The sequence below is a fragment of the Neomonachus schauinslandi genome, chromosome 15 (assembly GCF_002201575.2).
Source record: "Neomonachus schauinslandi chromosome 15, ASM220157v2, whole genome shotgun sequence".
Lineage (NCBI taxonomy): Eukaryota > Metazoa > Chordata > Mammalia > Carnivora > Phocidae > Neomonachus > Neomonachus schauinslandi.
The window spans coordinates 22,569,185-22,596,092 of record NC_058417.1 but is presented as its reverse complement, the minus strand read 5'-3'; the positions used below and the strand labels follow the sequence as shown (position 1 = coordinate 22,596,092).

Below are 26,908 nucleotides of genomic sequence, written 5' to 3'. Positions count from 1 at the left end.
GGATTTCTGCTTGGAAATTGAATGGCTACTGGGAAAATGAACATTAGTATTGATTTGAAAACTAACTCTGCTGAGCTGATTTTAGGTGTGGGAAGAGTCACTCTTGGGGAGAAGAATAGGAAAAAAATGAAAGAGTGTCAACTTCAAAAAAAGCAGAATGAAAACATCTTACAAGCTATGATTGCTTTGCTGAATTCTGGAGGGGGAGTGATCAAGGCTGAAATTGAGAATGAAAACTATAGTTACCAAAAGATGGAATAGGATTAGATTTGGAAAGTTCTGTTGGAAATATTCTTCCATCTGTTCATAAATACCTAGACTTTATGCAGCAAGGTGAATATTTTCTAATTTTTGTCAAATCATGGAGCTCAAAAACCTCTGGTTTACGGATTGCCACCTTGAAGTCGAATTTGTACAAAAGGGATGTAACATGTACAAATATCATGGATGCCACTGCTACAATGGAGTTCCTCACAGACAAGAACAAAACTAAGGGGAGATTGTATAGATCTAAATTGTCTCCAAAGCAGAATGCACAAGTAGAGAGTAACGTGAAGGCCTTGGCTGATGACTTTTTTAACAGGACACAACTTAGGTACAGAGAAAAACTCCCCTTTACTGAATCCACACATGTTGAAATGAAAGCCTTCTCAACAGACAAGTTGTTACAACGCATTAAAGAGATTCTCCCTCAGTATATTTCTGCATTTTCAAATACTGATGGGGGATATTTGTTTATTGGTTTAAATGGGGATGAAGTAATTGGCTTTAAAAGAGAAGTGAGTGATCTTAACAAGTTAGTTTCAGAAATAGAAAAATCCATTAGAAAGTTGCCTATCACTTCTGTAAGGAGAAGAAGGAGATAAACTACGCATGCAAATTCCTTGAAGTATATGATGAAGGGCATCTTTGTGGATATGTCTGTGCCCTCAAAATAGAGCCATTCTGCTGTGCAGTGTTTACTAAAGAGCCAGAATCTTGGCATGTGAAAGACAACAATGTGCGACAGTTTACCATGAAGGAATGGATTTCCAACATGTTGCCTGCAAACCCAAGTGAGGAAGGGAGATTAGGAAGGAGGCTCCATAGGGCTAGGATGGCAGGTAGGTTTTCATTTGGGATTTGGGGTGACATCATAGGCTTCACATTTCAACACCTAATTTACTAATGTCTGGTGGATACGATCAATCATTCACTCTCTTATTTTCCTCTACCCACTTAGAAGATAGCTCTTCCATACAGAAGCCGCATTACCTTCTGTCAATAGCACAAGCTGGTACAAAGATCCAATTAACCCTATTTTTCTTCCCTACCATCTCTTTACTCACTTCCAGTGAAAAAGCCTGTTGAATCGTTTTTCTTTCTGAGCTCAGTTTCAGTAACTGACCATTTCTTTCTGTCAGGACCACTTGCCTCTTTTATTTACCTTTCCTTCATCTGTCTTTACACCTTTCTATTTATTTCCCTTAAAACCTCTTCCCTCTTCCTCTTTTTTTTTTTAAGATTTTATTTATTTATTTGAGAGAGAGACAGAGGGAGTGAGAGAGAGAACATGAGTGGTGTGAGGGGCAGAGGGAAAAGCAGACTCCCTGCTGAGCAGGGAGCCCAACGCGGGCTGTAAACTGAAGGCAGACACTTAACTGAGGGAGCCACCCAGGCACCCCCTTACCTTTCCTCTTCTGTCTTTCCATCTGGTGGCCAAAATGTAACCCTAAGTTGGAGTGATTAAGAAAAAGAATAATGCTGGTATTTTATCTGATTTTGGAAAAAGGAAGCCTCAAATAAAGTTAGACTGCACTGGCAACTTTAAAATCTCTGAAAATTTAAGGTTCTTTCTTAGAATCTGCAAAACTCAGCAGTCCTTCACTAGCTATCTCATCTTCAAATTTTAATTGCCTTTAAAGTGAACCCAAGAACATGGCAATGTATTCGATGACTCTTAATGCGTTTTTTCTATTAATTTTCATTCCAGGTACAGTGTGTTCCAGCAGCATCAAGGATTAAAATGTATTAAAATTGCAATTTGTGGGGTGCCTGGGTGGCTCAGTCAGTTAAGCATCCAACTCTTGATTTCAGCTTAGGTCATAATCTTGGAGTCATGAGATGGACCCCCACCTCCAGCTTGCTGGGTGTGGAGCCTGCTAAGATTCTTGCTCTCTCTCTTTCCCTCTCCCACTGCCCTTCCCCTGTGTTCTCTCTCCCTCTCTCAAAAAAAAAAAAAGATGTTGAAAAAAGGCATTAAAATTGCAATTTGTGGGGCACCTGCCTGGCTCAGTTGGTAGAGCATTTGACTTTTTTTTTTTTTAAGATTTTATTTATTTATTTAGAGAGCAGGGGAGGGGCAGAGGGAGAGAGAAAGAGAATCTCAAACAGGCTCCACACCCAGCATGGAGCCTGATGTGGGACTGGATCCCACAACCCTGAGATCATGACCTGAGCCAAAATCAAGGGTCAGATGCTTAACCGACTGAACCACCCAGGCACCCCAGAGCTTGTGACTCTTGATCATGGGGTTGTGAGTTTGAGCCCCATGTGGGGTGTACACATTACTTAAAAATAAAATCCTAGGGGTGCCTGGGTGGCTCAGTCGGTTAGGCTACCACCTCTTGACTTCAGCTCAGGTCATGATCTCAGGGTCGTGTGATCCAGTCCCACATCAGGCCCTGTGCTGGGCGTGGAGCCTGCTTGGGATTCTCACTCTCTCTCTCTCCCCCTGCCCCTCCCCAGCTCTCTCTCTCTCAAAAAAAAAAAAAAACTTAAATAAAATATAAAATTGCAATTTGTGTCTGACCTAGGAATCTAACCACAATATCTAACAATATTTCTATTGGGAAAAAGGGGTTAAATCTAAGCAGACTTTTGATATGCTATGCATTAGTTAGATGGGGGGAGGGTCTCTCATGGCAAATTAAGAATGTGGTTTTTTGTTTGTTTGTTTGTTTTAAGATTTTCCTGGGACAGAAAAGATCATCTTCCAATGACAAATATCATCGCCATTATACTGTAGTAAATCTGTTTAGAATTTGGAAAATGAGCAGCTGAGATATCACTTTCCAGGTAGTTTAATTCTGACTTCTTTGTTTGTTTTTCATTTTTTTAACTTAAATTCAATTAACTAACATATAATGTATTATTGGTTTCTGAGGTAGAGGTCAGTGATTCATCAGTCCTTTTTTTTTTTTTAAACATTTTATTTATTTGACAGAGAGAGACACAGCGAGAGAGGGAACACAAGCAGGGGGAGTGGGAGAGGGAGAAGCAAGCTTCCCACTGAGCAGGGAGCCCGATGCGGGCCTCGATCCCAGGACCCTGGAATCATGACCTGAGCCAAAGGCAGATGCTTAATGACTGAGCCACCCAGGCACCCCTCATCAGTCTTATATAATACCCAGTGCTCATTACATCACGTGCCCTCTATAATATCTATCACCCTGTTACCCCAAACCCCACCTCCCTCCCCTCCAAAAGCCCTCAGTTTGTTTCCTATGGTTAAGAGTCTCTTATGGTTTGTCTCCCTCTCTGATTTCGTCTTGTTTTATTTTGTCCTCTCTTCCCCTATGATCCTCTGTTTTGTTTCTTAAATTCCACATATCAGTGAGATCATATGATAATTGTCTTTCTCTGATTGATTTATTTCGCTTAGCATAATACCCTCTAGTTCCATCCAAATCATTGCAAATGGCAAGATTTCATTTCTTTTTTTAAAATTTTATTATGTTATGTTAATCACCATACATTACATCATTAGTTTTTGATGTAGTGTTCCATGATTCATTGTTTGCGTATAACACCCAGTGCTCCATTCAATATGTGCCCTCTTTAATACCCATCACCAGGCTAACCCATCCTCCCACCCCCCCTCCCCTCTAGAACCCTCAGTTTGTTTTTCAGAGTCCATTGTCTCTCATGGTTCATCTCCCCCTCCGATTACCCCCCTTCATTTTTCCCTTCCTACTATCTTCTTTTTTTTTTTTTTAACATATAATATATTATTTGTTTCAGAGGTACAGGTCTGTGATTCAACAGTCTTACACAATTCACAGTGCTCACCATAGCACATACCCTCCCCAATGTCTATCACCCAGTCACCCCATCCCTCCCACCCCCCACCACTCCAGCAACCCTCAGTTTGTTTCCTGAGATTAAGAATTCCTCATATCAGTGAGATCATATGATACATGTCTTTCTCTGATTGACTTATTTCGCTCAGCATAATATCTTCTAGTTCCATCCACATTGTTGCAAATGGCAAGATTTCATTCCTTTTAATGGCTGCATAATATTCCATTGTGTATATATATCTCACATCTTCTTTATCCATTCATCTGTTGATGGACATCTTGGCTCTTTCCATAGTTTGGCTATTGTGGACATTGCTGCTATAAACATTGGGGTACACATACCCCTTCAGATCCCTACATTTGTATCTTTTTTTTTTTTAAAGATTTTTATTATTTATTTTTTAGAGAGTGAGTGAGAGAGAAACAGCATGAGAGGGGAGAGGGTCAGAGGGAGAAGCAGGCTCCCCGCTGAGCTGGGAGCCCAATGTGGGACTCGATCCCAGGACCCTGGGATCATGACCTGAGCTGAAGGCAGACACTTAACCATCTGAGCCACCCAGGCGCCCCCTACATTTGTATCTTTGTGGTAAATACCCAGTAGTGCAATTGCTGGATCGTATGGTAGCTCTATTTTCAACTTTTTGAGGAACCTCCATACAGTTTTCCAGAGTAGTTGCACCAGCTTGCATTCCCACCAACAGTGTAGGAGGGTTCCCCTTTCTCCGTATCTTCACCAACATCTGTCGTTTCCTGACTTGTTAACTTTACCCATTCTGACTGGTGTGAGGTGGTATCTCATTGAGGTTTTGATTTGGATTTCCCTAATGCTCAGTGATGTGGAACACTTTTTCATGTGTCTGTTGGCCATTTGGATGTCTTCTTTGCAGAAATGTCTGTTCATGTCTTCTGCCCATTTCTTGATTGGATCACTTGTTCTTTGGGTCTTGAGTTTGATAAGTTCTTTATAGATTTTGGATACTAGCCCTTTATCTTTTGGGAGATTTTTGATGACTGCTTCAATTTCCTTGCTGGTTATGGGTCTGTTCAGGTTTTGTATTTCTTCCTGTTTCAGTTTTGGTAGTTTAGACATCTCTAGGAATGCATCCATTTCTTTCCGATTGCCTAATTTTTGGCATATAGTTGCTCATAATATGTTCTTATAGTTGTTTGCATTTCTTTGGTGTTGGTTTTGAGCTCTCCTCTTTCATTCATGATTTTATTTATCTGGGTCCTTTCTCTCTCTACCTCTCTCTCCCTCTTCTTCTTCTTCTTTTTTTTTAATAAGTCTGGCCAGGGGTTTATCAATCTTATTAATTCTTTCAAAGAAACAGCTCCTAGTTTTGTTGATCTGCTTTACTGTCCTTTTGTTTCTATTTCATTGATTTCTGCTCTAATCTTTATAATTTCTCTTCTCCTGCTGGGTTTAGACTTTATTTGCTGTTCTTTCTCCAGCTCCTTTAGGTATAAGGTTAGGTTTTATATTTGAGACCTTTCTTGTTTCTTGAGAAAGGCCTGTATCATTATATACTTCCCTCTTAGAACTGCCTTTGCTGTATCCCAAAGGTTTTGAACAGTTGTATTTTCATTTTCATTTGTTTCCATGAATTTTTTTAATTCTTCTTTAATTTCCTGGTTGACCCATTCATTCTTTAGGATGCTTTTTAGCCTCCATGTATTTGAGTTCCTTCCAAATTTCCTCTTGTGATTGAGTTCTAGTTTCAAAGCATTGTGGTCCAAAAATATGCAGGGAATGATCGCAATCTTTGGTACCTGTTGAGACCTGATGTATGATTCAGGATGTGAGCTATTCTGGGGAATGTTCTATGTGCACTAGAGAAGAATGTGTATTCTGTTGCTTTGGGATGGAATGTTCTGAATATATCTGTGAAGTCCATCTGGTCCAGTGTGTCTTTCAAATCTCTTAATTCTTTGTTGATCTTTTGCTTAGATGATCTGTCCATTGCAGTGAGTTGGGGTTGTAAATACCCCTACTATTATTGTATTATTATTGATGTGTTTCTTTAATTTTGTTATTAATTGGCTTATATAATTGGCTGCTCACATGTTAGGGGCATAAATATTTACAATTGTTAGATTTTGTTGGATAGACCCTTTAATTATGATATAGTTTCCTTCCTCATCTCTTATTACAGTCTTTGGTTTAAAATCTGATTTGTCCAATATAAGGATTGTCACCCCAGCTTTTTTTATGTCCATTAGCATGGCAAATGGTTTTCCACCCCCTCACTTTAAATCTGGAGGTGTCTTTGGGTTTAAAATGAATCTCTGGCAGACAGCATATTGATGGGTCGTGCTTTTTTATCCAATCTGATGCCCTGTGTGTTTTGATTGAGGCATTTAGCCCATTTACATTCAGAGTAACTATTGAAAGATACGAATTTAGTGTCATTGTATTACCTGTAAAGTCACTGTTTCTGTATATTGTCTCTGTTCCTTTCTGGTCTATGTTACTTTTGGGCTCTCTCTTTGCTTAGAGAATCCCTTTTAATATTTCTTGTAGGGCTGGTTTGGTGATCACAAATTCTTTTAGTTTCTGTTTGTCCTGGAAGCTTTTTATCACTATTTCTATTTTGAATGACATCCTAGCTGGATAAAGTATTCTTGACTGCATGTTTTTCTCATTTAACACCCTGAATATATCATGCCAGTCCTTTCTGGCCTGCCAGGCCTCTGTAGATAGGTCTGCTGCCAATCTAATGTTTCTACCATTGTAGGTTACAGACCTCTCATCCCCAGCTGCTTTCAGGATTTTCTCTTGGTCTCTGAGATTTGCAAGTTTCACTGTTGTATGTCAGGTGTTGACCTATTTTTATTGATTTTGAAGGGGGCTCTCTGTGCCTCCTGGAATTGGATGCCTGTTTCCTTCCCCAAATTAAGGAAGTTCTCCACTATAATTTGTTCCAATATACCTTCTGCCCCCCCTTTCCTCTTCTTCTGCAACCCCAATTATTCTAATAATGTTTCACTTTATGGTATCACTTATCTCTCGAATTCACCCCTCATGATCCAGTAATTGTTTATCTCTCCTTTTCTCATGTTCTTTACTCTCCATCATCAGTCTTCTATATCACTAATTCTCTCTTCTGCCTCAGTTATCCTAGCACTTAGAGCCTCCATTTTTTATTGCATCTCATTAATAGAGTTTTTTATTTCAACTTGATTCAATTTTAGTTATTTTATTTCTCCAGAAAGGGATTCTCTTGTGTCTTCTATGCTTTTTTTCAAGCCCAGCTAGCATCTTTATAATTGTTATTCTGAACTCTAGTTCCAACATTTTACTTATGTCCGTACTGACTAGGTTCCTGGCAGTCAGTACTGCCTCTTGTTCTCTTTTTTGAGGTGAGTTTTTCTGTCTTGTCATTCTGTCCAGAGAAGAATAATGACCAAGAGAACAAAATGCAAAAATGGCAACCACGACCCCAGAGAAATATACACTAAGCAAACCAGAAGAGACCCAAAACCAAAATATATATATATATATTTTTTTTTAAAGAAAAGAAAAAAAGGCAATATAATCAGACAGGTGGACAGAATAGAGCAATACACTGGATCCTATATTTTGGTCCATTTGTTAGAAAACTTAGATCCCAAAATTGTAAAGAAAGAAAAACCTATATATGTACAAAGATAAAATTAAATACAATGAAAGGATAGACTGTAACTGTAAAAATGAAAATTAGAAGACAAGAAAAAACAAAAGAGAAAAAACAACAACAAAAAAAGAAGGGATATAAACAGACAGGGGAACAGAACTGCAATACACTATATCCTGAGTGTATCTTGGTCAGTTTGTTAGAAGAAACTACATCTCAAAATTGCAAAGAAAGAAAAACTTATATATATACAAAAATAAAATTAAATACTGAAGGGGTAGAATGCAACTGTAAAAATGAAAATTAAAAAATATTTAAAAAACGAGTTGATAAAATAAGAAATTGATTGAAAAAGGAAAAAGAAAAGAAAATTAAAATTGAAAGACCAAAGAATCATGGCAGAAAAAACATGAATTCTATATGCTATATTCCCCCAGTGCTGGAGTTTTGCAGTTCTCATTGATTGGTAAATTGGTCTTGGCTGGATGTTCTTGCTGATCTTCTGGGGGAGGGGCTTGTTGCTTTGATTCTCAAGTGTTTTTTCCCCAGTTGGAATTGTATTGCACTTGCCAGGGGGGCCAAGCTAAGTAAGCGGCTCCAGTTTGCTCTATTTAGTTTTTATTCCCTGAAGCTTTCCACATGTCTTTAGAGGATGAGAATGAAAATGGTGGTCTCCCAATCTCCAGCCCCAGAGCCAAGAGCTTGGGACCCCACTCCTCAGTGCACCCTCAGGGAAAAACAGTCAATCACTCCTGTCTCCTTGGTCTCAGTCTGTACTCCATGCTCATGTGGCCTGTGACCGAGCATTTCTATCTCAGGCACAAGACCCTGCTTTGAGTCTCCAAACCCTGAAGACTCCTGTGGTGCACTCCTGAGCCTCTCCTCCTGGGGGAGGAAGGCAGGGGTCTTGCTGGGCCCCTGCTCAGAGGTGGTTCACTGTTTATGGCAACCCTGAGCTGAAAGCCCACTCCTTGGCCCACTGTTTGCAGCTGGCTTCCCTGCTCCGATGCTTGGGAACTCTGCTGCACTCAGTCCCCCCTGGTCTTCCTGTCACCCCAAGGATCCTGAGACCACACTGTCCCACCTAGGAGTCCACCCACTTTGCCACCTGGGTGCCTTTCAGGCCAGGACATTCCTCACTGGAGCAGACTTCTGAAAGTTCTGATTTTGTGCTCCGCTGCTATATCACTTTCTGGTAGCTGGCTGATGAATGCTCCCTCCCCCACAGTTCATCTTCCCATATATCACCTTGAATTCACTTCTCCACACCTCCTACCTTGCAGAAAGTGGTCACTTTTATATTTGTAGAGTTGCAGCTATTCTTTTCTTATATCTCTGGTCAAGTTCGCAGGTGTTCAGAATGATTTGATAGCTATGTACCTGAGTTCCTGGGACCAGACGAAACTAAGGTCTCCTAATCCTCTGCCATCTTGATTGTATCCTAATTCTGGCTTCTTTGGACTTGTTGGTGTGAGTATGTTCCAACCTCCTTTTCTTCATATCAGCGCCATCTTGAAATTTGTCATCAGAGCTCATGTGGGTGTTAACAGGCATACTTTGGTATTCTTAGTCATTGAATATATCAGACTCTAATTCTTTAGATTTTGATTAGACTTTTCTTGGTGTAATATGAACTGCTTTAATTGAAAGTAAGAGTAACAGTTTAGTTTAAACAAAAAGAGAAGTGGATCACGTCACTGGGATGTCTAGATTGAGACCCAGCCTCATGCACAGCTGAATTCAGTTACTGGAGAAATGCCATCAATACTCAGCATCTCTAATTTATCTGTTTTTGTTATCGTTTGGGGTCAACATGTTGTTTTCTGCTATTTGAACAGTATAACCTTGAATATTCATTTTCAGTCTTCTGGTGCATATTTGCAAGAGAGTCTCTTGGGTGCACAACTAGGAGTAGAATTGCTGAGTCAGGAGGTATGTGAGTTGCAAGTACTAAAATAATGTCAAATTATTTTTCAGAGTAAATGAATCACTTCAATCCTATCAATGGTATATTAGAAATGCCTCTATCTTCTCCAATTGTCAAATCTCATCTTTCTTCTTTTCACCATCCTTCATCTTCCCACTCAAGTAGGTACAGAATGGTATCTCTCTGTGGTATGTATTTCCCTGGTTATTAACTTGGTAAAGCATCTCTTCTTATACTTATTACCCATAAGTAAGTCTTCTAAGAAATGCCCATTCTGTCTTTTGCCCATTTTTCTATAGTGCTTTTGTCTTTTTCTTATGATTTGTCAATGCAACTTACAGATTCTAGAATCCAAATCCTCTTTTGGTCCCTGAATAGTTCCACTTTCACCCATTGATCTGCCAGGCCACCACCAACATATTATTAAATATATCTATATATAACTCTTATTTCTAGAATCTCTTTATGTACCCTCAGTCAATTTACTGGTCCTTAAATACACTGTACTGTCTTAATATTGTAATTTCATACTAAATAATCAGTATCCAACAGGATAAACTTTCTTTCATTCTTTTTCTTTGAGAGTGTCTTGGTAATTTTGGTCATTTACTCTCTCCTAGAGATTTTAGAATCTAATTAACTGCCACAAAAAAAAACCCTTGCAGGATTTTGATTGCAGTTACATAGATCTATAGATAGTTTGGGAAAGAAATTACATATTTATATCAGTCCATCTTTGTCCTCTTTAACATAGGAAGTCTCTCCATTTATTTAGAACTTCTTTAATGTCTTTATTTTTAAAAAAGATTTATTTATTTATTTGAGAGAGAGAACACAAGCAGGGAGGAAGGGCAGAGCGAGACGGAGAAGCAGATCCCCCACTGAGCAGGGAGCCTGATGCAAGGCTCGATTCCAGGACCCTGAGATCATGACCTGAGCTGAAGGCAGACACTTAACTGACTGAGCCACCCAGGTGCCCTTCTTTAATGTCTTTAAAGTCTTATAAATTTCTCTGTACAAGTTTTGTCAGTCATTTGTTACCTTTATTACTAGCTTCCTCTACTTTTTTTGTTGTTGTGAATGATGTTTTTCTTTAAAAGTTTCAATTTATCATTGTTGCTGGTGTGTAGAAATGCAACTGATTTTACAAGTTGATTTTATATTTGGCCACCTTGCTAAACTTTCTCTTTATTTTCAATGATTTGTCCCTAGATTCTTTTTATGTTCTTTATAAACAATATACTGATTTTAAAATGTTGTTTCCTTATGATTTTAGTTTTTTCCTAATCTTTTGCTTTTAATTTTTTAAGTTTTTTTTTTTTTTTAAGATTTTATTTATTTATTTGAGAGAGAGAGAATGAGAGAGAGAGAGCACATGAGAGGGGGGAGAGTCAGAGGGAGAAGCAGGCTCCCCGCCAAGCAGGGAGCCCGATGCGGGACTCGATCCAGGGACTCCAGGATCATGACCTGAGCCGAAAGCAGTCGCTTAACCAACTGAGCCACCCAGGCGCCCGCTTTTAATTTTTTTCTTGTCTTAATGAACCCATGAGGACTTTGGGTATAATTCTAAATGGAAATGGTCTTACTTCAGATCTTTTTTTTTTTCTTTTTTAAGATTTTTATTTATTTATTTGTCAGAGAGAGAGATAGAGAGCAAGAGAGAGGGAGAGCATGAGCAGGGGCAAGGGCAGAAGGAGAAGCAGGCTCCCTGCCAAGCAAGGAGCCTGATGCAGGACTTGTTCCCAGGACCCTGGGATCATGACCTGAGCCAAAGGCAGACACTTAACCAACTGAGCCACCCAGGCATCCCTTACTTCAGATCTTAAAGAGAATATTTCTGTGATTTTCTCATTTAAATTGAAGTTTGCATTAGGTATTTTTGAATATACCATTTATTAGATTAAGGAAGTTCCATGATATTCCTAGTTTAGTAAATGATTTTTCTTTTTATCATGAATAAATATTGAATTTTATCAAACACATCTTCTGTTTCTGTTGTCACAAATGTTTATCCTTTTCATTTGTTAATTAACAAATGACATGTTAATATTTTATATTAAACAATTTTTGCATTCCTGGAACAGATCCAGTTGGATATTGGAGTATTAATCTCCTTAATACACTTTTATTCAGTTTGCTAATTTTTTATTCAGAATTTTTGCATCTAAATTCATGCATTGTAGGCTCTAATAATAGTCCTCTCTCTTTCTTTATTTAGTGTTTGAATCAAAATAACAGTGAAAGCAGAATGAGTTGGGTATATTTCCTCTTTTTCTATCCTTCAGAAAAATTTATATAAAATTGGAATATGTTGTTTGAGATTTTGGTAGAACTTGCCTGTAAAAGTATCTGAGCCCTTTGTGAGAAGATTTGTAACTACTATTTCTAATTCTTTAATAATTAAAGGACTACTCAGGCTTTTTGTTTCCTCGAATTGATTTTGGTAAATTATATTTTTAAGGAATTATAATTTCAGTAGCTGGTATTTCCATATCGGTCTGATCAGTCTGACATCTCATCTTTTATATCCTTATTTCAGGCTTTTTCCCTAAGAGAATATAAAATTTACTTATTTTGTGAAATAAGCACTTTTAAAACAGTTTGCTTTTCTTAGGTATCTTATATGTTAATCTTCTGTCTTGTATTTCACTCTAAAATATTTTCACTAACTTCTTTATGAGAAAATGTGGTATTTAGGACCTATTAAAATAATATTACATCAAAGGGATTCAGAGTGTCCCAACCTAGCCCAAACTTAGGGAGGGACCTCCCCTTCCTTAGAAATTCCTGAGTGACCTATAAACACAATAGACAATGACACCCATAGTGACCTGGCCTGGAACACATAACTTAGACTATAAGTCTGCATGGAGACTTTCCCTTGACCCAAGCCAAATTATGAGAAGTTTCTAAAACCTGAGTGTTCACTTGAGTTGCTGAATATTTATTGTTGAGATTTATTTCTAGCAATTCCAAGTCTTGTTGCTTTTGGAATGAAGTTGTTCTATCATTATGTATTCTATGAATTGCTGTTATATAGGAAAATACTACAGTTACTATATTTACTATATCAACCCACTATCTTAGTAATTGGAATAGCTTTTCAGTTATTTCTCCTGGTTTTTTAGGTACACCATAATAAAGTTAATTTGGTTCATTCTTTTTTTTTTTTTTTAAGATTTTATTTATTTATTTGACAGGACACTAGGATCATGACCTGAACCGAAGGCAGACTCTTAACAACTGAGCCACCCAGGCGCCCCAGTTTGGCTCATTCTTTTCCAGTATTTGTTATTTCTTTTCTTTCAACCAGTGCTTTTCTAAGATTGTGAAATATGGCTACAGAAATGAACATGAAACTAAATGAACAATATAATGAAACAGTTGTGTATAAATAGCTGTATATCTATCACCCAAATCAGAAAATAAATCATTAGTAGCACCCTAAAAATCTCCTGTGTTCTTTCCTGGTCACATCCCCACCCTGGGTTACCTCCATACTAATTTTATGCTAGTCACATTTTCACCATTCTTTATAATTTTATCTTCTATGTGCTCATCCCTAAAAATATAGCTTTGTTTTGCTTATTTTTGAACTTATTAAAATGGAACCACACTGTATATATTATTTTTGTGGTGCTTCTTCATTCAAGATTATATTTGTTAGATGTTGTGTATAGTTCATTAATCTTCCTTGCAATAAAATATTCCTATGTGAACATACAACTATTTATTTATAAATTCTACTGCTATGTTGATTTGAGTCATAGCCAGTTTGATCTCTTATAAAGAATGCTGCTTCAGACACCCTGTGGGCATTTGCATCTATTTCCTGAGCACAAGTGGAATTGTTGGGTCATAGGGTATTTGTATTTTTTTTTAAAGATTTTATTTATTTACTTGACAGAGAGAGAGAGCACAAGTAGGCAGAGCGGTAGGCAGAGGCACAGGGAGAAGCAGGCTCCCCACTGAGCAGGGAGCCCGATGTGGGGCTCTATCCTAGGACCCTGGGATCATGACCTGAGCCAAAAGCAAATGCTTAACTGACTGAGCCACCCAGGCACCCCAAGGTATTTGTATTTTTAACTTTAGTTGATAATGCCAAAATGTTTCCCAATTTACATGCTTACCCAACCTTCCACATCCTCAGCCATACAAGATAGGCAACATTTAAAAAACTTTAAATAGGCCACATTTAAATGTTGCCTGTCTTCTAGGCACCTATAGGTATTTTATTATAAATTTAATTTGCATTTATTTGTTCTTTGGTTACTAATGAAGTTGGGAACTTTGTCATATGCTTATTGATTACTTGAAATTCCTTCTCTAAGAAATGTTGCTTAAAGCATCTTTTTTTGTTTGTCTTTTTTTTCTTATTGATTTGTAGGAATTAAAAGAAAAATCTAAATACATGTCTTCTGTGTGTTGTTTATGTTGCAAATCTCTTCTCCCATTGCATGACTTTTCCCACTCCCTGTGTTTTGATGAAAAGATGTTCTTAATTTTAATGACGTCATATTTATCATTTTTTTCCTACAGTTTTCTTTGTGGAGATATTTTTGACTGCTAAATGGACTTTCTTTAAAGATTACAGTATTCAGTTTTTCTATTCTTTAGTCAATTTTGGCAAGTTATATTTTTCTAGAAATTTGTATCTTCTAAGTGTTCAAATTCAGTGACATAAAATTGTTCATAATAATCTCTTATGGGGCGCCTGGGTGGATCAGATGGTTAAGCATCTGCCTTCGGCTCAGGTCATGATCCCAGAGTCCTGGGATCGAGCCCCCACATCCGGCTCCTGGCTCAGCGGGGAGCCTGCTTCTTTCTCTGCCTCTCCCCCTGCTCGTGCTCTCTCTCTTTCTCTGTATCCCTGTGTCTCAAGTGAATAAATAAAATCTTTAAAAAAAGATAATAATCTCTTACAATTTTTCATTGTCTGCAGGATCTCTAGTGATGTCTTGTTTTGAATTCCTGATATTGATTTTTTGTACTTTTTCTATTTTTAAGTTCTTGTCCAGGCATGCTGGAAGACTCACATTGGTATTCTTTTCATTATTCTTTTCCAAGAACCAACTTTTGATTTTATTTATTGTGTCTATTGTATGTATGTTTCCTTTTAAAATTAGGTTTTGCTCGTTTGTATAATAACCTTTCTTCTTTTTTTTAAATCTGTTTTTATTTTTATTTTTTAAAAAATTTTTTATTGTTATGTTAATCACCATACATTATATCATTAGTTTTAGATGTAGTGTTCCATGATTCATTGTTTGTGCATAACACCCAGTGCTCCATGCAGAACGTGCCCTCCTCAATACCCACCACCAGGCTAACCCAACCTCCCACCGCCCTCCCCTCTAGAACCCTCAGTTTGTTTTTCAGAGTCCATCGTCTCTCATGGTTCGTCTACACCTCCGATTTCCCCCCCTTCATTCTTCCCCTCATGCTACCTTCTTCTTCTTTTTTTTTCTTAACATATATTGCATTATTTGTTTCAGAGGTACAGATCTGAGATTCAACAGTCTTGCACAATTCACAGCGCTTACCAGAGCACATACCCTCTCCAGTGTCTATCACCCAGTCACCCCATCCCTCCCACCCCACCCCCCACTCCAGCAACTCTCAGTTTGTTTCCTGTGATTAAGAATTCCTCATATCAGTGAGATCATATGATACATGTGTTTCTCTTTTTTGACTTATTTCGCTCAGCATAATACCCTCCAGTTCCATCCACGTTGTTGCAAATGGCAAGATCTCATTCCTTTTGATGGCTGCATAATATTCCACTGTATATATATACCACCTCTTCTTTATCTATTCATCTGTTGATGGACATCTTGGCTCTTTCCACAGTTTGGCTATTGTGGACATTGCTGCCATAAACATCGGGGTGCACGTACCCCTTCGGATCCCTACTTTTGTATCTTTGGGGTAAATACCCAGTAGTGCAATTGCTGGATCATATGGTAGCTCTATTTTCAACTTTTTGAGGAACCTCCATACTGTTTTCCAGAGTGGCTGCACCAGCTTGCATTCCCACCAACACTATAGGAAGGTTCCCCTTTCTCTGCAACCCCACCAACATCTGTCATTTCCTGACTTGTTATTTTTAGCCATTCTGACTGGTGTGAGGTGGTATCTCATTGATGTTTTGATTTGGATTTCCGTGATGCTGAGTGACGTTGAGCACTTTTTCATGTGTCTGTTGGCCATTTGGATGTCTTCTTGGAAAAATGTCTGTTCATGTCTTCTGCCCATTTCTTGATTGGATTCTTTATTCTTTGGGTGTTGAGTTTGATGAGTTCTTTATAGATTTTGGATACTAGCCCTTTATCTGATATGTCATTTGCAAATATCTTCTGCCATTCTGTCGGTTGTCTTTTGGTTTTGTTGACTGTTTCTTTTGCTGTGCCAAAGCTTTTTATCTTGATGAAGTCCCAATAGTTCATTTTTGCCCTTGCTTCCCTTGCCTTTGGTGATGTTTCTAGGAAGAAGTTGCTGCGACTGAGGTCGAAGAGGTTGCTTCCTGTGTTCTCCTTTAGGATTTTGATGGACTCCTGTCTCACATTGAGAGTCTATTTTTGTGTGGGAGTCTATTTTTGTGTGTGGTGTAAGGAAATGGTCCAGTTTCATTCTTCTGCATGTGGCTGTCCAATTTTCCCAACACCATTTGTTGAAGAGACTGTCTTTGTTCCATTGGACATTCTTTCCTGCTTTGTCAAAGATGAGTTGACCATAGAGTTGAGGGTCCATTTCTGGGCTCTCTATTCTGTTCGATTGATCAATGTGTCTGGTTTTTTTTTTTTTTTTTAAAGATTTTATTTATTTATTTGAGAGAGAGAGAATGAGAAACAGCATGAGAGGGAGGAGGGTCAGAGGGAGAAGCAGACTCCCTGCCGAGCAGGAAGCCCGATGTGGGACTCGATCCCGGGACTCCGGGATCATGACCTGAGCCGAAGGCAGTCGCTTAACCAACTGAGCCACCCAGGCGCCCTCAATGTGTCTGTTTTTGTACCAGTACCATACTGTCTTGATGATGACAGCTTTGTAATAGAGCTGGAAGTCCAGAATTCTGATGCCGCCAGCTTTGCTTTTCTTTTTCAACATTCCTTGGCTATTCGGGGTCTTTTCTGGTTCCATACAACTTTTAGGATTATTTGTTCCATTTGTTTGAAAAAAGTGGATGGTATTTTGATGGGGATTGCATTGAATGTGTAGATTGCTCTAGGTAGCATTGACATCTTCACAACATTTGTTCTTCCAATCCATGAGCATGGAACGTTTTTCCATTTCTTTGTGTCTTCCTCAATTTCTTTCATGAGTATTTTATAGTTTTCTGAGTACAGATCCTTTGCCTCTTTGGTTAGATTTATTCCTAGGTATCTTATGGTTTTGGGTGCAGTTGTAAATGGGATCGACTCCTTAATTTCTTTCTTCTGTCTTGTTGTTGGTGTATAGGAATGCCACTGACTTCTGTGCATTGATTTTATATCCTGCCACTTGACTGAATTCCTGTATGAGTTCTAGCAGTTTTGGGTTGGAGTCTTTGGGGTTTTCCACATAAAGTATCATATCATCTGCAAAGAGTGACACTTTGACTTCTTCTTTGCCAATTTGAATGCCTTTGATTTCTTTTTGTTGTCTGATTGCTGTGGCTAGGACTTCCCATACTATGTTGAATAGCAGTGGTGATAGTGGACATCCCTGCCGCGTTCCTGACCTTAGGGGAAAAGCTCTCAGTTTTTCCCCATTGAGAATGATATTTGCTGTAGGTTTTTCATAGATGGCTTTTATGATATTGAGGTATGTACCCTCTATGCCTATACTCTGAAGAGTTTTGATCAAGAAAGGATGCTGTACTTTGTCAAATGCCTTTTCTGCATCTATTGAGAGGGTCCTATGATTCTTGTTCCTTCTTTTATTGATGTATTGTATCACGTTGATTGATTTGCAGATGTTGAACCAAACTTGCAGCCCAGGGATAAATCCCACTTGGTCGTGGTGAATAATCCTTTTAATGTACTGTTGGATCCTATTGGCTAGTATTTTGGTGAGAATTTTTGCATCCATGTTCATCAGGGATATTGGTCTGTAGTTCTCCTTTTTAATGGGGTCTTTGTCTGGTTTTGGGATCAAGGTAATGCTGGCCTCATAAGACGAGTTTGGAAGTTTTCCTTCCATTTCTATTTTTTGGAACAGTTTCAGAAGAATAGGTATTAATTCTTCTTGAAATGTTTGGTAGAATTCCCCTGGGAAGCCATCTGGCCCTGGGCTTTTGTTTTTTGGGAGATTTTTGATGACTGCTTCAATTTCCTTAGTGGTTATAGGTCTGTTCAGGTTTTCTATTTCCTCCTGGTTCAGTTTTGGTAGTTGATACATCTCTAGGAATGCATCCATTTCTTCCAGGTTATCTAATTTGCTGGCATAGAGTTGCTCATAATATGTTCTTATAATTGTTTGTATTTCTTTGGTGTTGGTTGTGATCTCTCCTCTTTCATTCATGATTTTGTTGATTTGGGTCATTTCTCTTCTCTTTTTGATAAGTCTGGCCAGGGGTTTATCAATCTTGTTAATTCTTTCAAAGAACCAGCTCCTAGTTTCGTTGATCTGTTCTACTGTTCTTTTAGTTTCTGTTTCATTGATTTCTGCTCTGATCTTTATAATTTCTCTTCTCCTGCTGGGTTTAGGCTTTATTTGCTGTTCTTTCTCCAGCTCCTTTAGGTGTAGGGTTAGGTTGTGTACTTGAGAACTTTCTTGTTTCCTGAGAAAGGCTTGTATTGCTATATACTTTCCTCTTAGGACTGCCTTTGCTGCATCCCAAAGATTTTGAATAGTTGTGTTTTCATTTTCATTGGTTTCCATGAATTTTTTTAATTCTTCTTTAATTTCCTGGTTGACCCATTCATTCTTCAGTAGGATGCTCTTTAGCCTCCATGTATTTGAGTTCTTTCCGACTTTCCTCTTGTGATTGAGTTCTAGTTTCAAAGCATTGTGGTCTGAAAATAGGCAGGGAATGATCCCAATCTTTTGGTACCGGTTGAGACCTGATTTATGACCTAGGATGTGATCGATTCTGGAGAATGTTCCATGGGCACTAGAGAAGAATGTGTATTCTGTTGCTTTGGGATGGAATGTTCTGAATATATCTGTGAAGTCCATTTGGTCCAGTGTGTCATTTAAAGTCTTTATTTCCTTGTTGATCTTTTGCTTAGACGATCTGTCCATTTCAGTGAGAGGGGTGTTAAGGTCCCCCACTATTATTGTATTGTTGTCGATATGTTTCTTTGCTTTTGTTATTAATTGGCTTATATAATTGGCCACTCCCATGTTATGGGCATAGATATTTACAATTGTTAGATCTTCTTGTTGGATAGACCCTTTAAGTAGGATATAGTGTCCTTCCTCATCTCTTATTACAGTCTTTGGTTTAAAATCTAATTTGTCTGATATCAGGATTGCCACCCCAGCTTTCTTTTGGTGTCCATTAGCATGGTAAATGGTTTTCCACCCCCTCACTTTCAATCTGGGGGTGTCTTTGGGTCTAAAATGAGTCTCTTGCAGACAGCATATCGATGGGTCTTGTTTTTTAATCCAGTCTGATAGCCTGTGTCTCTTGATTGGGGCATTGAGCCCATTTACATTCAGGGTAACTATTGAAAGATAGGAATTTAGTGCCATTGTATTGCCTGTAAGGTGACTGTTACTGTATATTGTCTGTGTTCCTTTCTGGTCTATGTTGCTTTTAGGCTCTCTCTTTGCTTAGAGGACCCCTTTCAAGATTTCTTGTAGGGCTGGTTTCGTGTTTGCAAATTCCTTTAGTTTTTGTTTGTCCTGGAAGCTTTTTATCTCTCCTTCAATTTTCAATGACAGCCTAGCTGGATAGAGTATTCTTGGCTGCATATTTTTCTCATTTAGTGCTCTGAATATATCCTGCCAGTCCTTTCTGGCCTGCCAGGTCTCTGTTTATAGGTCTGTTGCCAATATAATGTTTCTACCCTTGTAGGTTACATATCTCTTCTCCCGAGCTGCTTTCAGGATTTTCTCTTTGTCTCTGAGACTCATAAGTTTTACTATTAGATGTTGACCTGTCTTTACTGATTTTGAGAGGGGTTCTCTGTGCTTCCTGGATTTTGATGCCTGTTTCCTTCCCCAAATTAGGGAAGTTCTCTGCTATAATTTGCTCCAATATACCTTCTGCCCCTCTCTCTCTTTCTTCTTCTTCTGGGATCCCAATTATTCTAATGTTGTTTCGTCTTATGGTATCACTTATCTCTCGAATGCTGCCCTCGTGATCCAGTAGTTGTTTATCTCTCTTTTTCTCAGCTTCTTTATTTTCCATCATTTAGTCTTCTATATCACTGATTCTCTCTTCTGCCTCATTTATCCTAGCAGTTAGCACCCCCATATTTGATTGCACCTCATTAATAGCCTTTTTGATTTCGACTTGGTTAGATTTTAGTTCTTTTATTTCTCCAGAAAGGGTTTCTCTAATAACTTCCATGCTTTTTTCAAGCCCAGCTAGTATCTTTAAAGTGATGATTCTGAACTCTAGATCTGACATCGTACTAATGTCAGTGTTGAGTAGGTCCCTGGCAGTCGGTACTACCTCTTGTTCTTTTTGTTGAGGTGATTTTTTCCGTCTTGTCATTTTGTGCAGAGGAGAATAGATGAATGAGAGAACAAAATGCTAGCAGGGTAACAACGTCCCCAGAAAATATACTCTAAACAAATCAGAAAAGCCCTGAAGCAGTGGGAAAAGAAAGGGAAAGAGAGAAAAAAGAAAAAGAAGAAAAAAAAAGAGAAAAAGATAAAGATAAAAACAGAACAAAACAAAACAACAACAACAAAAAACCAGAATGTGATCAAATATGATCAGGCTGGTATATAGATCAGTGCCACACACTAGATTTTGGGTGTATTTTGGTCTGGTAGAAGAAAGTGCCTCCCAAAATTTTAAAGAAAGAAAAACTTATATATGTACAAAAATAAGGGTTGATATGATGAAGGGATGGAATATGACTGTAAAGATGGAAATTATAAAAATTTTATACAAGGAATTGATAAGAAGTTGTTTGAAAAATGAAAGAAGAGGATTAAAAAAGAAAAAGAAAAAAAGGGAGAGAATGTGATCAGGCAGGGGAGTAGAAAAAAACCATACACTAGAGATTTAGGGTATATTTTGATCTGTTAGAAGAAACTATCTCAAAATTTTAAAGAGAGAACAACTTATATATATATATATGCCAAAAATACGGGTAACTACTATGAAGGGAAAGAATATGACTCTAAAATTGAAAAATAAAAATGTTTTTTTAAAAAAGGGATTGAAAAGAAGTTGGTTGAAAAAGGGAAAAAGAAAAAAAGAAAAAAAGACAGTTAAAAAAAAATTAACCTTGAAAGACTAAAGAATCATGGTAAAAAAGCCATGAATCCTATGTGCAGTATTCCCCTAGCGCTGGAGTTCTGCCGTTCTCATTGATCAGTAAACTTGGTCTTGGCTGGCTGTTCTCGCTGATCTCCTGGGGAGGGACCTGTTGCCATCGTTCCCAAATGTCTTTGCCGGAGGCGGAATTGCCCCGCCCTTGCCAGGTCCAGGCTAAGTAATCTGCTGGGGTTTGCTCTCGGGAGCTTTTGTTCCCTGCGAGCTTTCCGTACAGCTTTGGAGGTGGAGAGTGAAAATGGTGGCCTCCAATCTCCGCCCCAGAGGAGCCGAGAACTCGGGGCCCCGCTCCTCAGTGAGCCCCCAGAGAAAAGCCGTCAGTCACTCCCGTCTCCCCGGTCTCCGGCTGCACTCCGTGTTCACCCACGCATTTGGGTGTGTGACCTGTGCCTGTGACCGAGCATTTCTATCTCTGGCACCTGACCCCGTGTGGAGTCTCCAAACCCCGCAGATCCCTGCGGTGTGCTCCCGCACCGCTCCTCCTGGGGGAGGAAGGGGAGTCTCCCCGGATCTGCCGCTTGTTGGGTCCCTGCTGGAGGAGCAGTGGCCCGACTGTGCCGCGGATCACGGTTTATGGCAACCCCGAGCTGAAAGCCCGTGCCTCGGCTCCGTCTCTGCAGCCGGCTTCCCCGCTCCGATACCTGGGAGCTCTGCTGCACTCAGGCACCCCCGGTCCTTCTGTGACCCCGAGGGTCCTGAGACCACACTGTCCCACGAGGGTTCCACCCCCTGCTTAGCCACCGGAGTGACGTCCCTCAGCGGAGCCGACTTCTAAAAGTTCCGATTTTGTGCTCCGCGGCTCTATCACTTGCCAGAAGCGGCCGACGGAGGCCCCTCCCCCGCCATCTATCCTTCTGAATATCGCCTCGGATTCACTTCTCCGCACGTCCTACCTTCCAGAAAGTGGTCGCTTTTCTGATGAGAGAATTGTTGCTATTCTTTTCTTCGATCTCCTGTTGAGTTTGTAGGTGTTCAGAATGGTTTGATCCCTATCCAGCTGAATTCCTGAGAGGTGATGAAATCCAGATTTCCTACTCCTCTGCCATCTTGCTCCGCCCCCCCTGGTTTTTTTTTAAATTTAACTCTATGCCCAACATGGGCTCAAACTCACAACCCTGATATCAAGTCATATGCTCTACCAAATGAGTCAGCCAGGCACCCCTCTTTTTCTTTATTTGGGTTTATTTTGCTGTCCTTTTTCCTGTTTCTTGAGATGCTTAAGTCAGTATTAATCCTTTTTTTCCCTAAAATAAGCACTTAAAATATTCACCTCTATGTCCTATTATTAAGTAAAATTTTAAAATTAAAATATAGCATATGTACAAGAAAGTGCAGAAGCCATACACACTTGATAAATTTTCACAAAGTGAACATGCCTCTGTAATCAATATCCATATGAAGAAAATAAAACATTACAAGAACTTGAGAAGCCTCCCTCATGTAATGACCTTTCAGTCATTATTCTACAAAAATGCAATCATTTTTCTGACTTCCGTATCCATAAGTTTGTTTTGCCTGTTTTTGAACAGTTGTTGATAAATACCTCTTAACTTTTTAATGTCCATAGAAGCTACAAGGTCGTCTTTTTTATTCTGGATATTGATAACTGATTTTTCCCTCTTTTTTTCTTGATAAGTCTTGCTAAGTGTTTATTTTATTGATCTTTTCAAAGAACCAACTTTGGGGTGCCTGGGTGACTCAGTCAGTTAAGTGGCTGACTCTTGATTTCAGCTCAGGTCATGATCTCAGAGTCCTGGGATCAAGCCCTGCATCCAGCTCCATGCTGGGCTCTGCGCTTAGCAGGGAGTCCGCTTCAGGTTTTTCTCTCTCTATTTTTCTCTGCCCCTCCCCCCCTTGTGCACTCTCTGTCTCTCAAATAAATAAATCTTTTTTTTTAAAAAAAAGAGCCAACTTTGACATTGCTGATTTTCTCTATTGTTATTTTTTAATGATTTTTTTTTAAGATTTTATTTATTTATTTGAGAGAGTGAGAGAGAGAGCACAAGGTGGGGGAAGGTCAGAGGAAGAATCAGACTCCCTGCCCAGCAGGGAGCCCGATGAGGGGCTGGGAGTTAAATAATTAAATAGTTGAATTCGTTCTATCCTGGGACTCCTGGATCATGACCTGAGCTCAAGGCAGATGCTTAACTGACTGAGGCACCCAGGCACCCCTAAGATTTTATTTTTAAGTAATCTCTACACCCAACATGGGTCTTGAACACACAACCCTGAGATCAAGAGTCACATGCTCCACCAACTGAGCCAGCCAGGTGCCCCTCTATTGTATTTTTTCTTTCAATTGCAATGATATCTCCTCTTACCCTATTTTTTTTCCTTTTTCCTTTTTTTTTTTTTTTGTGTGTGTGTGTGTGTAGTTTGCTGTTCTTATCTGACAATAAGTCTGAAAACCTAGGTAACTGATCTTACATCTTTTCTTTTTCAAGAAATTTATTTTAGAGCCATTGATTCCTCCAAAGGTTTAATATGTTGTGTTTTCATTTTCATCTAGTTCAAAATATTTTTTTATTTCCACTGTGCTATTTTAACTTATAGGTTGTTTGAAGATATGTTGCTTAATTTTCAAACACTGGAGATTTGTATTGATCTTTCTGCCTTTTTTTAAAAAAAGATTTTATTTATTTATTTGACAGAGAGAGACACAGCAAGAGAGGGAACACAAGCAGAGGGAGTGGGAGAGAGAGAAGCAGGCTCCCTGCTCAGCAGGGAGCCCGATGGGCTTGATCCCAGGACCCTGGGATCATGACCTGAGCCGAAGGCAGATGCTTAACGACTGAGCCACTCAGGCACCCCAGTCTTTCTGCTTTTTTTGATGTATTACCTATTGCCATGTAATAAACTACCCCAAAATGTAGCAGCTTAAATTATCAAGAAGCATTTATTATGTCACTGTTTCAGTGGGTCAGGAATCTGGGAGTGGCTTAGCTGGGTGATTCTGACTCACTACATTGCAATCAAGCTATGGGCCCCATCTCATTTAAAGGGTCAGCTGGGGGAAAATCTATTCCCAAGCCAGCAACTAAGGTTGTTGGCAGTCCTCAGTTCCTCTTTGGCTGTTGGTCAAATACTTTAGTTCCTCCCTACATGAATCTATTCATGAGTTACTTGAGTATCCTCATGGAATAGCAGCTTCCCCCAGAGTGAGCAATTGGGGTAGGGCGTGAAGAAATATGTTCTCTAGTCTTTTATAACCTAGTTTTATAACCTAGTCTCACTATCACTTCTGCTATATACTTTTGGCAGAATTCTGGTAAATGTGGAAGGGGACAAACACTTAGGCTAAGTTTATTAATTGTGTTGTTCAAATCTACTGTGTCCTTACTGATTTTTGTTGTCTGTCTCTGAAGATTTTGTCTATCAGTTAGTGAGAGAAGTGTGTTAAAATAGTCAACTAAAATTATCTATATCTCCTTCTACTTCTGTCAAATTTGCCTTCTATTATTTTGAAACCATTTATCAGGTACATACAAATGTGTTGTATTTTCCTTTGACTTGACTCTTTTATCAATATAAAATGGATTTTCTATGTGAACAACCCTGTTTTCTGTGAATAGAAAAAGTTTTAGTATTTACTTTCTAATTTTAATAACACTTATTTCTTCACCGTATTACACTGGCTAGGATTAAGACCTCAGAAAAATGTTGAATACAAGAACTGGAAGTAGAAAATTTTCCTTCTCAATCTTAAGGAGAAAGTGTTCTGTATTTCTTTTCTTAGGTGCCCTTTATCATATTGATTAAGTTCCCCTTTATTTCTCATTTTCTGAGAGTACTAGGGAAATAATTTTATCAAATGCTTTTTCTGGATCTATTGAGATGACCATATCCCTCCCCCACCTTTTTCTGTTAATATGGTTAATTATATTGGATGGTATTTTTTTAATGTTAAACATACCTTGCATTCCAAAAAAAAAAAAACCCATTTAGTCATGTTGTATTATTCTATTTATATATTTCTAGATTCTGTTTGCTAATATTTTGCTGAGAAATTCTTTTTGTCTGTGTTCATGAGGGATATTGGTCTGTGGCTTTCTTTTCTTGCATTGTCAGGATTTGGAATCAGAATTATTCTAGCCTGATAGGATGTGCTGAGATATGTTCATTGTTCCTATTTTCTGAAAGAGTTTGAGTAAGAGTGGTGATATTTCTTCCTTATATATTTTATAAAAATCACTGTTGAAACTCCCTGAAGTTTTGCTAATGGAAAGATTTTGGTAATGAACAAAATTTGTTGAATAGATATAGACCTGTTCAGATTTTCTGTTTTTTTCTCATGTCAGTTTTGGTGTTTTATTTTCATAGATTTTGTCCATTTCATCTCATTTGTCAAATATATTGGCAAAAAATGTTTATAAATTGTTTATAGCATTCTCTCTCTTTTCTTTTTTAGAGTGAGAGAGACCAGGAGTGGGGAGGGGCAAAGAGAGGAGAGAGAATCTTAAGCAGGCTCCATGCTTAGCACAGAGCCTGACACGGGGCTCAATCTCACAACCCTGAGATCATGACCTGAGCCAAAATCAAGATTAGAATGCTTAACCGACTGAGCCACCCAAGCACCCCTATAGCATTCTCTTTTAGTCTTTTAAACATGTGTAAATCTGTACTGATACAGTATTTTTATTTCTGTTGTTCATCTGTACTTTTTCTCTTTTTTGTGATGACTCTTGCAAAGGGCTTATCAATTTAATTTAATTTTCAAAGAACCAACTTATGGATTTGGTAATTTTATCTATTGTTTGTTTTCATTGATTTCTGTTCTGTGATTATAACTTCCTTTCTTCTACTTACTTTGGATTTGTTAAAGTGGAAACTAAGATCATTTAATTTTAAGACTTTTCCCTTTTTAACACAAGCTTTATATTTCTCTCTAAGCACTACTTTATTTGCATTCCACAAATTTTTATATGTTGAATTTTACTTATTCAGTTTGAAAGTTTTTCTAATTTTCCTTATGAATTCTTCTCTGATGGATAGGTTATTTAAAATTTTCCTGTTCAATTTTCAAATACTTGGGGATTTTTTAGACATCTTACCGTTACTGATTTCTAATTTAATTCTATTGTGATCAAAGAATATACTCTGTAAGATTTAAGTCTTTTGAGTAAGTATCTGACAGCCGTGAATTCCAACCTCTTTTTCCTCAGCCTAGTGAGACTGCTAATTTCTGCTTGGGCTCTATTCACCCATAACACGATATAGAAAGTATCCTTAGGCCAAAAGCTGAGGTGAATGTGAAGCAACTTCCTGGGCTTCCTGTCTATCAAAGATTGTAACATTTTAAGTCGTGCTTGTATTGGTTGTTCCTCTGGTCTTCAAATCACTCTTATTTATTTTGTACAGCTTTCATAGTTGTTTTTGGTGGGAAGATTGGTCTGGGACAAGCTACTTTGTCATGGTTGGAATTGGAAGTTTCCCAGTGCTTTAAAATTTATTCTAATTATTTTCATATCTAGTGCCACAGGAAAGAGATATTCTGGAAGCCCTCTGCAAGAAACTGTTCTCACAACACAAAGGACTTGCACAGTTAATTTGTAAAGAAATGGGCTCTGTTGGTCCAGGGACATTGATATTTTCTAGGACCTGGTCTTTGCATCTGGGCTTGCAAGAGAACCAGAATGTAATCTGTGATGCTCTTCCAATTGCCCAGGGCTATCCACTAGTCCTACATACCTTCTTCAGGGTATTAAATAAAGAGTTAACAGGCTACTCTTTGCAAGCTGCCTTCACTTTAAAGCATGAACTGGTAAAAATGGGTGGTTACACTGGGAAAGTGTGTGTCATGCTAGAGATCTTCTACTTGAGTAAAGAGCTTTCCATATTGACTGAAGACAATGCAAGTTCTTTTCATTGA

The 26,908-nt window shown here is 38.5% G+C and overlaps 1 protein-coding gene across 1 annotated transcript; it reads left to right on the top strand.

Moving 5' to 3' along the window:
* Positions 1–26,908, top strand: SLFN12 (schlafen family member 12). Its single transcript, XM_021704411.2, is given in 4 exon segments — positions 1–244; positions 247–834; positions 837–1,055; positions 26,511–26,908. Coding segments are annotated over 4 exon segments (1,428 nt in total). The 5' UTR covers positions 1–21.